This window comes from Symphodus melops (genome assembly GCF_947650265.1).
Source record: "Symphodus melops genome assembly, chromosome: 17".
Classification (NCBI taxonomy): domain Eukaryota; kingdom Metazoa; phylum Chordata; class Actinopteri; order Labriformes; family Labridae; genus Symphodus; species Symphodus melops.
This window is the reverse complement of record NC_136707.1, coordinates 11,754,049-11,771,366: the sequence shown is the minus strand read 5'-3', so window position 1 is coordinate 11,771,366 and position 17,318 is coordinate 11,754,049. Positions and strand designations below refer to the sequence as shown.

General features: G+C 35.5%; 2 protein-coding genes across 2 annotated transcripts in view; one reads left to right on the top strand and one right to left on the bottom strand.

Annotated features, from left to right (window-relative positions):
- Nucleotides 1-17,318, top strand: part of elof1 (elongation factor 1) — a 383,117-nt gene that overhangs the window by 260,345 nt on the left and 105,454 nt on the right. The window lies entirely within an intron of this gene.
- LOC306837961 (MAGUK p55 subfamily member 2-like) lies at nt 235-13,636 on the bottom strand. The gene is made up of 14 exons (XM_079365857.1): nt 13,489-13,636; nt 10,935-10,983; nt 10,332-10,432; nt 10,050-10,205; nt 9,407-9,577; nt 9,167-9,274; nt 7,655-7,774; nt 7,410-7,541; nt 7,129-7,231; nt 5,194-5,262; nt 4,859-5,020; nt 3,984-4,186; nt 3,479-3,607; nt 235-3,009 (listed from the first exon to the last, which is right to left on the bottom strand). Exons 2-14 carry the CDS (start codon nt 10,963-10,965, stop codon nt 2,833-2,835), a joined length of 1,662 nt encoding a protein of 553 aa, XP_079221983.1. The 5' UTR covers nt 10,966-10,983; nt 13,489-13,636; the 3' UTR covers nt 235-2,832.

The following is a 17,318-nucleotide window of genomic DNA, read 5'->3' as shown; positions in this document are numbered from 1 at the left end:
AAACGGTGGACTGCTTTGACCTTGACTGTGTAACAAAACATACAAGAATCCATTTGTTCATATCATGTAAAGTTCAAATAAAGTTTCAAGTGATTTAATAAATCTCTGTTGTTCTCTATCAGTGAAACACAGAATATCCATTAATTTTTCCATATGAAAATGTTAGTAAGATAAAGTGGTCTGCTGTACTTCTTGTAAAGAGAAGTATTTCTCACGATAAAAACAACCAACAGCTTATTTTACTCAAATGTATTTACTCAGTTTCAGGCAAAACATGAACTATGTCTGATTCTACAATCACAAGTCCTGCAATAAATTGACATGGTTCATGCTTGATCAGAACTTTTGTTGAAGGGTTTTATTTGAAATACAGATCACTGAACTTGAAGAAATACTCCACAACTCAGCAATTATGTTTTTGATTGGTGCCACATCTGTTTTTGCTTAGAGTGGCTTTCTTTTAAAAGTTTCGAAAATAATCCATGATGATGACATGAGATTGATGTCTTAGTTATTTTTTTTGAGCCAGGTTTTTCATCAAGACCAATCCCCTTTAAATAAAGAAAATGAAACATTTTCTAATTCTCCTTATATGCTTCATTTTGGTATAAAACCCTTCAATAACACATTTTTGGCACATAAGTATACAAATGTACAGTAAACCTAAACTTAGAGCAACCTCCTATTTTAATTACTTAAAAATATAGCCAACAAACCTTCATAGGAACTGGATATAAAATGGTAAACTCAATTCACTTGTCACTTGCCAAAGTTATGGCTGTTCCATGAATTTCAAGTTTAAGTGTTGTTAAATAAAGATACAGCCAACATGGTTTTATTGCATTCATGACATTTTATAGAATAAGGACACAGTAAGGTTTTGGAATGTCCTTCAGAGACCACCGTTTGGTGCATTACAACACCAATAGCTCCAAATATAGCTATCAGTCAAAGAATATCTGCTATATTTAATTCACTTTTAAAAACTAGAGCATACATAGGAATGTTATTTACAAGACCCAATAAAAAAGGTCTTCTCTAATACCACTATTTCTATACCGCATAACAATTCATTGTGTATCAACAGTACTCAGTAGCTGCCACAATATCATATCTGAGTACAAACAAGTTGCTCAAGGAGCATTCTTTAATTGGCACCATGGGCAGTGTTACATGCATGGTGACCCACAAGGGCACAGCACAACAGCTGAATGCAGCAGTAAAAAGGAAGTGTCTTTTAATTTAAACTCTTAAAAAGTCATTTTAATTTTTAAAGTGATTAAACTGTGGCAGGTGTCTGCCATTTTTGTTGAGTTGCTTACTCCCTTGGAACTGTTTACATGGCACAACTTATGTTATGAAAGTTCACATTTACTTAATACTAAGCAAGAATGTCAAACTTACTTAAGCAGGAGCTATTACAATGTATCTGCAAGCTATCTACAGCTAACTTGAGACTCCAAAACATGGTTGAATTTCAATTATAATCCGAAAAAAGGTAAAAGTGCAAATTATACACAATAGTTGGAGTTCTGAGTGGAATTTATTTCTGCTAAAACCTGTCTTCAATGTCCACGAACATGTGTGTTGTACGTTTTCAGGAGGAACTGATTATTTTTCAGCTAATGTGTTTGATGAAATATGTATTTTGATATTGTACGCTTGTTGATGCGTTACACCTTTTCTTAATCAACTTTGGGATCAACCTCTGTGTCACAATAACTTACATGTGATCTACCCCTTCTAATGTTGTCAAATCAGCAAGCCCTGTGACAGTCACTTTTTGTGATGCTCACTGTCCTGTGCTGACATTAACTCACACATTACACATCAAATACGACGTATGTCCACTACATGTTCAGCCACTGTAAGGATGCATGCCACAGCATGTTTGTTAATATGTGTGACTTCCCATGTCCTGCAATGAGACAATTACACATGCACACTTCGCACTGTCAATATTTAAACAACAATGCACACTAGTGTGCAACTACATTAAATATATGCTTACAAAAGAGGGCACAGATTGACAGTGGAGTTTATGTTTATTGTTGGCACCTGGTAATAAATGTTCTTTAAAAAAGTTTGACAACACAAAATGTGTTTTTGTGCTTTTCACAGCAACTTAAGCATTGCATTGATAGTTTAATAAAAATAACACTTTTGTAAATTGAGGACCTTATGGGAGACCACACTATTAAACAAACAGCTTTAATGTATCTATTTTTTAGTTGTGATAGGCATTTGTCAATTTCATTTGAACAATTATTTATAGCATTTTGGTCGGTTGATCAGGTTGTGGTACGTGATTTACTGGCACTAACTGTGTACCAATGTTTTAACTTATTGCTGATCTCTCTGATCTTGAAATGTAAAAAGTGACAAAATCTGCTGATGATCATCAGTAATGGCACACAGATGATTAAATAATACAAAAGTGTCTGCTCTAAAATCAAGCACAAATAGACAATTGCACACACACGCACACACTCAAACAAACACTTGCACACATTTTTTCTGAATTCTTCTACTGACTGCTTTCTCATTCATTTTTCTGACTATTCCTGTTTTTCTGTTCTCTAAGCAAAGACAAATGTATTCCTGTTTAAATAATGGATGTCTTATCTAACACAACATGAAATGTTCAGTATTCTCCCCTGCATGGCTCTTTTAAAAAATACTTTTGTCAGGGTCAGATCAGACTTGTGTCGATAGGAACTTGTGAAATTGTTTTAAAAACATCCAATATTTAGGAAGTTATATATTTCACAGCATATCTTCAGTGCTATTCCCTTCCCTTTGTTTTTTCCTGAGTCTTTCTAGAGGTGCCCTCTAGAAAACCCAGGTAACTGGGACCCACTGAGGGTTTTTAGAAACCGTTTCCAAGGCCGCCTTGACTGTGCGGTAGGTCTCATCCAGGTTGTCATTGATGATGCTGAGGTCAAAGTAGTGGCCGTAGGCTGCCTGGAGTTTAGTGCTCTCATCACATGTCCTCTGAAGCTCCCCATCCTAAGATGGAAAACACAAGGTTTCATGAAGAATTACTGTTGATTTCTAATAGAATGTCAGGAACTTTCCTGGTACCTTTTCAAGTTCATACTTTTTATGCAGCTAACTGAGCTGTTCAAGGTTCTATTCTTTTTTTTGAAATTTGTCTCTCATATATATATATATAGATAGATATATATATATAGATATATATATATAGATATATATAGACCCACACACTGTATAAATATACCTTAAAATCAACTAAGATTTAAAGTTAACAATTACAATAAATATAACTTAGATACCAGCAAGATAAAACAAGAAACAAGCCTGTGGAATGAAAACCTGTAAAGTATTCTGCTGGATTTGGCAGTCAATGCTGTAAAACCTTTTGCGAGATGGTATGAGGGAGAAAAGTTTGTGAGATGGATGGTGGTGGTGTTTCTTTTCTCTTCATGTAAATAAAGATACTATGAGTTTTTCTTACCGTCAAGGTCTTGGTAACCACTCCTGCCTCTGCAGCTGACTGGTTCATTGCCTTGAGCACCTCGAAGTCAGGAGACTGAAGGAACACCACATAGGGCAGAAACTCTGAGGTCCTCAGCACTTTGAGAGACTGGAAAATAACATGACCACAGAAACACTTTGATTATAAAGACAGTGTTGAAAAAACTAGGTTAGGATTCCACCAGATGGCTGGAGTTTCCTTACTGGACACTCTTAAGTACTTGCTTTGTACAGTCCTATTGCGTCAGAAAAATGCCCTTGAGTAAGGCACATGAGCTCAGCTGACAGAATTTAGTTACACTGCATTTTCAAGACTGTTCAATGGTTTTCAACATTTACTGGACAATGTTCAAATGAAATGTGTATGTATTGGTTTTATGTATTGTTTTTGTTAAAGTGTGTAGGCCATAAAGGACAGAAAGCATAATGCCACTTAAACAGCTCTACAAAGCAAATACTCAAACATGTGGCATTTCGGTGTGTACCTGAGGGTTTGCATCTAGTATGCAGACACGACCTGCCTCCACGACTTCATGTATGGAGTCAATCTTGATTCCATAAAGGTTGCCGTCATACTCTCCATGTTCAAGATAGCATCCGTTCTTGATATCGGTCTCCATCTTGCTGCGGCTGGTGAAAGCATACATCCGACTCTCTTGATCTCCCTTTTTGGGCTTTCTAGAAGTGTCTGGAAAAAAAATCATGAACACACATGGACAGGTGTTAATAATATTTGGCACTGACCCCTCAAAAATGGATATATGTGTTGTTTTTTTTTCGTCAAATGTAAACTTGACAATCTGGTAAAAATAGCAAAATTGAAATTTAAAACAGCCAGACAATTCTTTTTTTATTTAAACTATGCATTATCAGCTTAACACCTCAGTTGTTTGTAAACACTGGGGGTTTTAACTGACAGTTTATTAGTTAACAGCTTCTTGCACAACCCCAATTCCCTTTCTGACCAATCCTTAGCTGTTTCCCCTAGGTTTTTACTTCTAGGGGCGGTGGCACACCTGGGAGGGAAATAAGCAGGGTACACTTATTTCTTAACTTTACTTAATTTATTATAAATCAGAGACTTGTACATTATCAATTATAAATTTGAGAATTCTACAATAACGCAGTATTAGTTGGTTTCGCCCCTGCTTGTTGAATAAACGAGCTTGCAAGCACTTCATGTTACTTTAGCCAGCGGAGGGTTCTGTTGATGAGACAAAGTGGCAACAAGTAAAGGACAGGGACTTAACATTTACCCATGTCAAAGTAAAGCAACTTCTCAAGAATAAATATAAAAAGCAGAATCCAGATCCTCATGATGAGCAATAGACAATGTAATGTTTAATGTATGATTACTTACATGGAATGGTGGTGCCAAAGAGTAAAGGATCCCTTAGTAGAAGCTTATTCTTAAGTCTTCGCCGCCCAACACCTTGGGCACCAATCAAAATGAGCGTTTTCCTCTTAAAAGGTGGCACCTTGGCCACCTCCTCATAAAGCAATATTTCATGTCTGTCAAACTCTAAGAAAGGAAGTCAGACAGAAAAGAAAAAAGGAAAGATGACAAAGAAAACAGAACTGAAAACCCAATGTTTTTACAGGGGAAAATTAGTGACAACATGATTTACCAATGGACTTAGTTTAATGACTAGGCCCAACAATAAGTGGCATGATTGGAAGGAGAGGCTTCGTTACCTGCATTTTTTGTGGTCACATACATCATTTTCTTCTTTTTCTTGCCTCCAACACCAGTACAAAGGTTTCCTGTGGCATAAATATATCATTACAATACTTCAAATAATTAAATAAAATTAGGCCTTCATTCAACCACCCTTCAGCTAAGCAAATAATAAAAAAAAAAAACCCCAACAACAATAACCAAAGATCGAGGGTAAAAATAGCCAGTGGGGATAAGTGTGAAGGAAACACTATTCGTCAACCGAAACCTTGGTGTTTAAATACCTCACCATCACTGTTTAACAGCAGGTGATGCTATAATTGCACCTGAGCTGCCAAGCCAAGCATCTTATTACCACTTTACCTACTGTTTATCCAATAAGAACAAAGTGAAACAATCCAGTGGGGGTACCACTTCCAACCTCATCAACTGAACTATAACACTAAACCACTAAATGGACAGGTTCAGTTTAAAGGTAGGCACACAGTCAAGTATAATAATAATTAATAATAATAATAATAATAATAATAATAATAATAATAATAATAATAATAATAATAATAATACATTTTATTTGAGGGCACCTTTCAAAAAACCCAAGGTCACCTTACATGCAAGGTATATGCCCCCAGAATGTGGTAATGATAATACAGTGTTTATACATTTAGCTAACAACCAACCATTTGGAGAGCCATGACTGTAAATCTTTTGTAGATGTTTGACTTAAAATACAGAACGACTACAAGCTGCTCTCTTTTAGTTGTACTTCTAAGATTTTGTCTCTCCCTTTACAAAGCAAGTATGGATGATACTTGCTTTGCTTTTATTCAGGGAGGCTTGACAACAAAGTTTTACATGATACCAATTTTACTGTGAACTATGAAAAAGCTACAGATACACATATTCAAACAACTAAAAGAAATAGAGTACTCGTTTGCTATTTCATGAGTGAGCCAGCTCTAAGTAGGGACCTGAAGTCAGAAATCTATGGGACGAATGATAACAATGTACAATGTACAAATGTACTGTACGGGTAAAAATTGCAGGAAATATCGAATCATATGTTTTGTGGTGATGGAGGCTGTGATATGTACACACTATGGAACAACAAGATTAAAAAGTTCAGAAGCACTGTGACGAGCAGGAGCTTGTCATGTACTTCTGCCCTAATAAACCAGACAAGATAAATAGAGGCAATGCTGAACAATGTAAATTTGTCACTAACCATACATCATGACATCATTAAAGAAAAAAGCTAGAAAGAAAGCTACAGACATATATTTAGTCAGACATTTTTTACAATATCAAAAGTCTTTTCATGAATCTTGTTCACAATACTCAAGCATTTAAGACCGATTTGAACAATCTATTTTTAACAAAGCCACACTCCTGCATGTGATCTTTTAATTTGCACATTTTCTTTTCTTTATAATTTAAACAAGTAGATCAAAATGAGAAGTTGGTTTAAGCAAGATTGTTCGTCACTCTATGAACCTATCAAAGACAATCAAAGACATACACATTCTATCCAGACCATCTTATCTGTGACAAGCAGTGTTATGTTTTATTGCTTGGTGAAACTGTGCTCTTCATACACACTGATCAGTTCACTATGTGCCCTGTTGAATGGGCCTACATGTGATGTTATTTCCAAACAGAGATTTATTGTAAAAAATTAGTCATGGAAAAAGAGATCCTAAGGAATTATCATTTTGCGTGACAGCAGAAAAGTTGAAGCATGACATGTTAACAAGTTCATTCAAGTCAAATGCTCTTATTTGCAGAACAAGATCACAGGGTCTCCAATGTGCCTATAGCATGGCACAGACACATGTGCAAAGCAGATGAAAAGCTTACTCTTGCTTATTGTCAAGAGTTATCTTTCCACACAGACAAGTATTAATCTGAAATAGCATTACTATGTTCTTCTTGTTTATTTTTCTAACAGTTACCTGCTGGTGGAAGCTCAACATTTGTCTTGACAAATGCTTTCCTCTTCTCCTCCAGCATCTGACTGGGAATCAGCCCTGTGCTACCACCCTCTACATGACGAGCCTGTTTAAACACATACAAAGACCTATTACAGAATGCAAACAAACAACAAAAACCACAATCAGTGCTCATGTGATTACATTAAACTATAATCTATGGAAATTCATTTAAAAGCTTAACTTGAATGGCTTAAAGGGGAAACTAATGCAAATGCATATAAAAAAATGTTTTTGTACTCCACCTGCCACCAGTTGACATCATCTTGGTTGACTATCTGCAGAATATCTCCTGTCTCAAACCTTAACCCCGCCTCCTTACAGGGAATCAGGTTGTCATTAGCTGGGTCATAGTCATAGTGACACTTAAAAAACACCTGGAAAAAAATGCAAATACAAAAACAGGTCTTAATAACATCTCAAAGATGCAGTCTACAACTGTGCAACTTACTTAATTTTCTCTGTTCTTTGTTTGTACAGTAGCTTTTACCTTTCTTGGTGGTATTGCTTCATGGTAGCTGGGTAGTATCTTCAGTACCACACTTCCACTGGCTGCCTGCAGCTCCTCCTGCAGCACCCTAGAGTCTTGACCTACCTCTCGTCCATTCACCTGTAAACACATTTGATAAAGGAACCTTTCTGAATCGACAAATTAGGGGGCCCTTCAGTTGATTATGTTGTCAAGTAGGCCTCAAGCATAACAAGACTTTAGTGAGCGAGAAACATTACAAAAGAGGTCACAGGACAGATGATTAGGAGTTCACAGACACATGCCTTGGTTGACAAGAATCCCTGTTTGTAATTATATCTGAATAGCAATGCAAAGAGAGTATAATAATAGCAAACAATAATAGAAATTCCATAAATGTCTAATGAACTCATTAAAAGATCAATGAAACAGAAGCAGCTGCCACAGTAAAGAACATTGGTGTAGGTTCAAGTGTGAAAACAAGACCTGATTGTCAAGGTCAGCAGGTAAAGTAGTATGTGAATTTAGACAACCATAACCAAGACAGTAATACTTGAAAGGGTCTACAGACCAAATGTGTTCTCACAAAAAATATTGACATGTGATTAATTTATATTAAGATTAATATTAATACATACAGGGACTGCAGATGTAAACTAGCTCTGAGCTAACTCTGGTGTAATACATCAAATGGAAACATTTATCTTTAATATAGTATATGGTCCCTTTACAAAATAAAGTTAAAGTTAAATGACTTCACAACAGTGCAAGTTGTCAAACATAAAAACCCCCAATAAACTTCCTTAAAAGTCTTAACTAGAACATACAATTATCTTAACATACCAAGCCCCCAAGTTCATTGAGGCTTGGCTACTCTGACCAGGCATTGGGTAATCAGATTACATTTAAATGATAATATATGTTGGGGCTAGATGGTAATATGAATTATTGATGGTTAAGAAATACAAAAGAGCCAAATATTTATAAATTAGAATTGATTATTTAATATTATTATTTATTTGGGATTATTTTGGTTTTAGCTTTTGTAAATTGATTTTGGGGTATTTGTGCCTTGCTCCTTTCTCTTTAAAGTAGAGCCGCTGTGTATCGGTAGGGCTAATTTAAGGTGATTAATGACACCTGGGGGAGACTATAAGAGTGGAAAGCGGCAGCTTAAGATATATATGAGAGCGATCTGGTTTGTTTATTTTGCAGCTACATTTTTGCTGAAAGTTTCCTGTTAATAAATTCAGAAATTAACTGTGGATCCGAGGCTGCTTTTTGTTTTTTGATAGCTTGGATAAAACCTGCTCAGCAGTGGCTTACCTGGAAGTTCAATTTGGAGCCAATATAAACAATAAACAATATAATATTTCAACATCATAGATAATAACAAATGAGGAGATCTTAAAGCACAATATCCCAATGTTTTAGATAGACATTAAGTCAAAGTTTTTCCATTGTTGAATTTCAGTCGACCTTTATTATAAAACATCTCAGTAAAGATAACAAATGTGTTACAGTCTTGTTTACCTCTTTGATTATATCTCCAACATGAAGCAGTCCTTGCTGGTCTATCATCCCCCCATGGAGGATGCGAGCTATAATTAGCTCACCAGCCTCCACCTTAAATGTCACACCCTGTAGCAAAACAAATTTGAGTGTATTGTTAACCTCATTGCAAATAACTGAACTTTGTGTACTTTTTTATTAAAAGCACAAGCATCAAAATTAGTCTGTGCCAAATTATGTGCACATTTAAATAATACCCACCAGATGCTCTCCTGCTACTTTGCGTATGCCCACCATGCGTACTGCATCAGGTGGTGGGTGCAGGTTGTGTTTGTGGCTGTCCTCCTGCTCATGATCCACACAATCACACGGACTAGGGGGAGGGCTATCACATGCCTGGGATGCTACTGAATCATGAGTCTCAAGTAAAGACTGGTGAACAAAAAAGGAAAATAATCCCAGTAAGACATACAAATGTTTTTATTTAGAAATACTATGTGCTTCTTTTGTCAAATTAAATCAAATTCTGTTTTTAACTGTCAGATTGGATAACGGTATGTGTGCAAGGTTCAAACAACCCATTGTACTGGCTGCTTAACAAAACAACCAGCCTCAATGGCCCATGTTTTCTCTGCCCATGGTGCAAATCAGATGCCCTGAATTCATGGGGACTGTTTCCTACCCATGACACATGCAATAATAGACAATTGAGACAAAAATTCAAAGATTTTAACTTCCATGACAAGACAGTAAACAAAATCATTTGGTATCTAACAAGTTGTACACAGTTAAGTGTAGTTTAAATAATCCATTAATTTATGGTATATTAATACAATCCAAGTTGATGAAAATTCTAAAGTGAACTATATTTCCACTTTTTATTACATGTATGTGTGAACTGCACCTGAAAGTGAGGCTGTGTCAGTATGCGTGCTAGTTCAGCTGCAGTGTCAGAGCTGTTTGTGAAGGGGTTGAGGTCTCTCAGGATTTCCTGCAGGAGCTCAACGTTGTTCTCCCTTACTGGTGACAGTCGTGGCTCTTTCAGGCTCTCCTCTTGTTCCTAGCATGCATACATGTATGCAACGACACAACATTATGTTTGAGATTCTTATTTTTGGATATGAACATATGACCCATGTAAAATTGTACAAAACTGTGTGTCAATGTGCCTGTGTGTATACCACACCAGAGGGCTTTCCATGATGCCTTTTAGATAAATGAGGTCCAGGTCCTTGGCCGTGGTAGAGCTGGTGGTGCTGTCACTCACCACATCCAAGACCTGGGGGACTACACACACACACACACACACACACACACACACACACACACACACACACACACACACACGACAAGAACAGGAACATTAGTTTTGTGTAAATGTGAATGAATACCAAGTCTTGGCAAGGTAACACCATCCCACCATCACCCATGGCAATTTTTTCCCCAATTAGCTGTAGTCTTTGTTGGAGCTGTTGGCATTTAAGTCATTGCTGTGCCCTCCATATATATTGAAAAAGTTAATGCAAGTTCTGAAATAAGTGCATATGATTCTACATAATTTCCCCAACATGTAATAGAAGTCCTATAGCCATCAGAAACTACATGTGTAGCTATTCACAAGTATTTTTGAATAAAGACCCCGCTCTTCTTTAGTATTACATAGATGAAACAATATTAAAACAAATGAAGCATTTCTTTTGTATCCCCTTAACAACCCATTAAAGAGCTACATTCTAAAATGTATATAAGAGAGAAAGGGATTTAGATTTAATTAGATATCTGGTCTTACCAGGCTCTGTCTTAGTTGAGGCAACAGGCATTGTAGATTTTCAGTCAATCTAAGAGAGAAAGAGGAGGAAAAGAAGTGAGATATGAGTAATGCATAAAGTCCATTGATATAAAGAGTCCAAAAAACAGAAAGAGGGTAATGTTAGTTTTTTCTTTATTTTATATAGAGATATGGCAATATCAGTTGTTTTTCTAATATTGTGCAGCCCAAATTTACATCAAGTATTAACAATATTTGAGACAGTGTAACTGTGTGCAAAGCTGTCTGTTTCAAGTGCAGTCTTTAATGAATTTTAAGGCCGACAGACAGCAAGATACTGACCCTAAACTTCTCCACTCTAGCTTTATGGTAACAAAAGATGGTTATAGTTGCAAAAGTACATTATCTAATATGGAACGGAAGAGATAAGCGCAAGCCTTCTTTAGAATATACACACATACTGACAGAGAAAAAAATCAATGCTGCTGTCATATCTGCACTGTAAATGCTAAGCATGATGTTGGCCTTTTTGTGTAATTGTCCAACAGCAATCACGCAACCTCTTTTATTTCCGACCAAAACACAACACAAGTAAAATCCACAAATACACAACAGGCAGTGATGCAGCACAGGAGGTCAGAAATAAGCATCCCAAATGTAAACGAAAGAGAGCGAGATGTTAAAAAATGCTGAGTTATCATAACAGAGGGGCGTGGGGGAACTTTTCCTCATGTTGGCATGACAACAGACAAAATAACATAACAATTTGAGGAGAGTTTTTGTCAGCTTGTTTCCTCTTAAACACAAACACACAATCAGACAAGAGCTGTTGATATTGAAAACCTCCTTTAATAGAGTTATCCTGCACCCTAAAGTCTTGAACTCTACATATACAAATCTTTCTTGTTGTTGTTTTGTTTTGTTTTTTCACTCAAAACAACATTGTCATTTTGGTTGTTCAGGATGTGATTTTCACAGCACTCCAGTGTTGTTGTGTCCCGCCTTGAACAGACTGTGTAAAAGGGACTTGAAGAGAAGAGGAGATTTAAAAGGGATGAAAATGTACTTCATGAAAATGTGATCTGAAAAACATCACCCACCTACTTCCTATTTTTAGATGATATTATGCAGGCTTAAGGCAGCTCATTCTTGAAAAAAAGACCAATACAGTTGTAGTCAGTTATGAAAAAGTTTTTCTTTCTCTTCAGAACATAGGAACGAAAGAGACAGCTGAAACTAAATATTTCAAACGTATTTTTAAAGATACAGGATGCAATTGTTGCATTTATTCAGTATATGAAATATACTATATTATTGTATATTTGTACTAATTTTAACCACAAAATGTATTGGTTCTTGCAATTAGGCAACCATTTTGAACATTTTGGCTCTTGACATAAAACAAAAAAACATGTACTAATAGATAGATGGCTCAAGGCACAGCTGTTTAGACAAATGTTTTCACTGTCTTGATTAATGCTATTCATATGTTGCCTCAAAGGTTTATATTGTCAAAAAAAGTTTAGGTTTTTGTTAAATTACATTCAACTACTTGATTTGTTTCTGGTGGAAGGCAGGAACAGTAGCTGTTGCTCTGGATAAAACTAATGGGATGACGAACGAAGGGTGTTGGAGAGAAAAACATGTATGTATAATAATAAAAATCTTCTCACACTTGCTAATTTTACATCGTTGTGAGCTCCATCTGCTACCCCTCATTATTCTCTTCTCCCTTAATACTCTTTTAATTCCCTCCTACTCGTCACATTTGTTTACTTATCTTCGTTTTCACCAACTTCTGTCATTGCCTGATGTGCATACTCTCATATCTCCCTTAATCTTTGCCATTGCTTAGTGGCCCTACAAGTAAAAAAAATAAAAAAATAAAATAATATAGTTTTTCACATTTCTTTTATATTATCTATGTTTACATCATTTTTAATAAATGTCAGTGCATAGGCTATTATTATTACGGTTAACATTCTGTCATTTCCCATGGATTATTGAATAAGATTTGAGTATAACAGAGAGTGTGTGTGCGTGATTTGAGCTGGTGGGGGATGTGATTTGCGTCACCTGCACCCTTTAAGTCCTATGGGCTCTCATCTTTACTAACGTTGTTTAATATTTAGTTTGTTGATACTGTGAATGCAATCACTTACTGTGTAAACACAATTTACGTAGTATAAGTGGACGATAGGTACCCACAAAACAGAATAGAGTCTACTAATTATTCTCTGGAGTCATAACAAAGCATAATGGCGTAGCCTACACATTAGGCACACAAAGACGCATTCAAAGACAAACGAAACAAAAATGCTTACAAAAAAGGTTTATTCTTCTTACGTCGCATATCGCCCGTATACTATAACGTCATTTTAAACGTTGTGTTATAAACACATTGTTATGTACACAAAGCACACGCTCGCACCTTTGTCAAAGCAGTCCAGTGACGTTAGATGCTCTCTCAGGCAAACGACAGATGGTAGATAAAGAAAGACAAAAATGCGAACAACATTCGCAACAGCAGGACTTAAGGTCAAAACATGTGAATTAAAAACCATGCACCATGTACCTTTTGCACAATAAGCCAATATACCCCACTCGCTGTGTTGTCTCGTGCGCTTCTTGTTGTTGTCTGTTTTTTTTTTTTCGACCATCAATAACACAGGAGATAGCATGCAACTTCCGGAATTATTTCAAATGTAAATCCAATTTGCATATTTACGATACGTTGTATAGGAAAAAAAAGTTGATCTTATTGTTAGTATAATTAAACAGACTTTACTGGCTATTTACTTTATTATGTGGAAAATCGTATAGGCCAGGTGGAATTTCAGCACGTAGCCTTTCATAATTATGGAGGCTTCTTCAAGCTTCCGGTTAGATTCCGTGTTTAACTTGTCTCTTGATTCCCACCATTAAACGGGATTAAAGGACCAATGCGTTTTCTCTTTTGCCTTCAATTAAAAGATGAAACTAGCCACAGCTTGTGTTGTGTTGAGGAGGGGAAAAAACAGTTTTTTTGTGGATTGTGTTAAAGAAGTTTATTTTTTATGAAGAAAGAGACAACTTGATATTCAGTAGATTTGTAGTTCGAATAAATGAAAAAAACATGATTTTAAAAACAGCCTATAATTACATGATTACTTTGTCAGCCTTACTAGAAATGATTTTGAGTTTAGTTTTCCCTAAATATTCAGCATCATTCAGGGACTTCTCCTGGATAAATAAAAGTTAAAACAATTTTAAAAAAAAAGAAAGAATCTATGCTGATGTCAAGCACAGGAAAACAGACATTGTAAAAATGCAAATGCATTATATAATAACTTGAGAAAATGTAATACATTTTCACTTCATTATGTCATAGCACTTGTATTTTTTTCATAAACTGCTGCATTTTGGATAAAAAACCCTGAACCTTATATGTTTAACATCTAATCTTTAACATCGAGGCAAGATGTGTTATGTTAATTTGCAGTGTCCCCCTCCTAAATAAACTGAATTGAATTTGTAATATAGATTTACCTGCGTTTTGATTACATATTGTTGTGGTTATTACGAATATGAATATGGGAGTATACACTTCATTATATAAATGCAATGATATGGTGCATAATATATAATAACCATCGAGAAAGGATGTCTTCATTCAGAGAACTCTGTACATTATAAAAATATGCATTTAATGCATTCCAACATGTGAGGTATGACCTGCTTTCAGCAAAGGACATGTTGGATGGAAAAGTCTTTTGCAAATTAAAAGTGAACTTTTTGTTGACTTACAAGTTCCTTGCAAATTATTTTGTTGTGTGGACATGCTGCCACTGTTTTTCACTAAATTACTTCAATACTCAAACTTAATTAAAACAAAATCTATCCTTGTGATCCTTGTGTTGTTGGTCTCTACAATATGCGCAAGTACATGTTTGCTTAAACATGCTGTACTAATATTTTGAGATGGAATTATTTTGAAAGAAATTTGTGTTTTATATAGGTGTTTGAACAATGTCTCCGCCCTCCCCCAACACAACACAAACTGTCATCAGCCCCACAGTCAGAAAACATCACAGTAAAGTGAAGGCTGAAACTGTTTCTTTATGCGTTACATTAACGCTCACTGGACTTTACATTTATTTTCTTTCATGCACCCTTTGTACATTTTGTGTTTTTTATTATTCTTTATATTTGACATTTATTTAACTCTATTTTATAAACTGGTAATTGCTTCTTATATTCTATCATATTTTATTTAAGTACTAGCTATTTTAGCCTTATTTCCCATATTGTTTTTGCACCAATACACAAAGGAAAATTCCTTGTATATGTAAATGTGCTTGGCAATAAATAAACAATTCTGATTGAGATTGTTGTGCAAGAATTTCTGTATAGACTCCGCATTCCAGTGGTTGCTTAATAATGGCAAGGGCTGTGTGCGTGTATGGTGTGTGTCTAAAAAACGCTATAAAGCAATGCCAATGTCGTTTCTTTAGGTCTCTATATTTCAAGGTACATATTCTCTTAAACGAATGAATACAGACACCTGATCCAAAGTTAAGTTGAGACAACAATTGCAATTTGGACACGCCCATCGATTAGACTCATTTTCTGTCTCTGTAACAAATGGGTGATAATGGGTTGGTTTGGTAATATTTACAGTCTATGCTAACACCCAATGGAAGTTACTACTTTGCTAATCCACTAAATGTATTGTATGTTTTTATACAGTGAACATTTTTATAATGACTATTTTTTTGTGAATTAAGACATCCTTTCTGGTTAGCTATTACACATTGCATCAAAATAGCACATTTTCAAAAGAAAGCCCACTTCTGCATTTTGAGTTACCACCTCAATATATAATTTTTTTAATACTGTCCCATGATCTCCACGGCTGAAGCATCGCGTCCATTTTTTTCTTGTAAGAAATAGAAATAAGTGTTACATTGAACATTGTATAATTGTTTTTTCTTTTTCTTTTTTCTTCAAAAAAAAAAAGTTCAAAAAAACAAATCACATCTTCAAACTTTATTCAATCGAATAGAGTTTGGAATAGTCAATAGTTTTCCTCAGAGTCCCTTTGCATCTTTAAGAAAAAGCTAAAGACAAAACTCTTTTATGAATACGACCTGAATGATGATGATGGTATTGTTTTTTGATAAAAACAATTTTAAGAAGGTTTCTATACTGATTAGAGCACTCAAGAACAGCTGTTGATGTTGTTCTTTGCATCTGTGCAATACCTTTCAGCACCTAATACTGTCCCATGATCTCCACGGCTGAAGCATCGCGTCCATTTTTTTCTTGTAAGAAATAGAAATAAGTGTTACATTGAACATTGTATAATTGTTTTTTCTTTTTCTTTTTTCTTCAAAAAAAAAAAGTTCAAAAAAACAAATCACATCTTCAAACTTTATTCAATCGAATAGAGTTTGGAATAGTCAATAGTTTTCCTCAGAGTCCCTTTGCATCTTTAAGAAAAAGCTAAAGACCAAACTCTTTTATGAATACGACCTGAATGATGATGATGGTATTGTTTTTTGATAAAAACAATTTTAAGAAGGTTTCTATACTGATTAGAGCACTCAAGAACAGCTGTTGATGTTGTTCTTTGCATCTGTGCAATACCTTTCAGCACCTGTGTCCGATCAGACTTAAAGCTGTTCTACTTACTCTCTGATATACATCGCTATGGGTTAAAGTGTCTACATAGTGAATTGTAGAACATCTCATATTGGCGTTTCAGGAAATGAACATGTTAACGATTCCCTATATGTGTAGTGTTTTTTTTTTCGTGAATATGTTTTGATATGACTCAATTTTCTTTTTTGTTTTGTGACATTGCAGTCTTATTATCATTGTCTGGAGTCCGACAGATCAACTAATGAAAAAAATAAATAAATTATGAAATGGGACATTTGGGCATCTAGACTTTATCTTCTGTCTCACAGTAGAATTGTTGGTACCAGTATTTCTGATTCCTCATCACCACTAAGGGCTCATCCTCCCTACAGACGCTTAATGTACTGTAACTGATCTTTCCATCAGCTCAAATGCCTACCTTCTCACCCAAAACTCTAACAGCTATTCATACAATTGGATATAGGAGACAATTGTCTTTGACATGCTGTGAGATGACACAGCAGCTGCTCCAAAGCCTCAGTGTGCCCAGCCACACCTATGGCTATTTACCAATCATGGGCTGAGGTATAAAGAGCAAGAGAGAGGAATCAGCAGTTCCCAGTGGGGTGCGTGTGTGTCTTTGATGTTGAGAAACTTTAGTGTGGTGATCCTTCTGTGGAAGAGGTGTGATTTTGATTGAGGTCTTATTGTTTGCCATTTACTTTCTTAGTTTGTGTCTTTTTGTTGAAATATAATCAACTTCTCTTTTGTTTTGTGTGTTAT

Excerpts from the sequence above, each read along its gene's own strand:
- LOC306837961 (XM_079365857.1), bottom strand. The coding sequence starts at position 10,965 with ATGCCTGTTGCCTCAACTAAGACAGAGCCTG. Across the intron at positions 5,263-7,128 it reads TGTTGAGCTTCCACCAGCAG|GAAACCTTTGTACTGGTGTT; the intron begins GTAACTGTTAGA and ends TTTATGCCACAG. Across the intron at positions 3,010-3,478 it reads TGGTTACCAAGACCTTGACG|GATGGGGAGCTTCAGAGGAC; the intron begins GTAAGAAAAACT and ends TTTCCATCTTAG.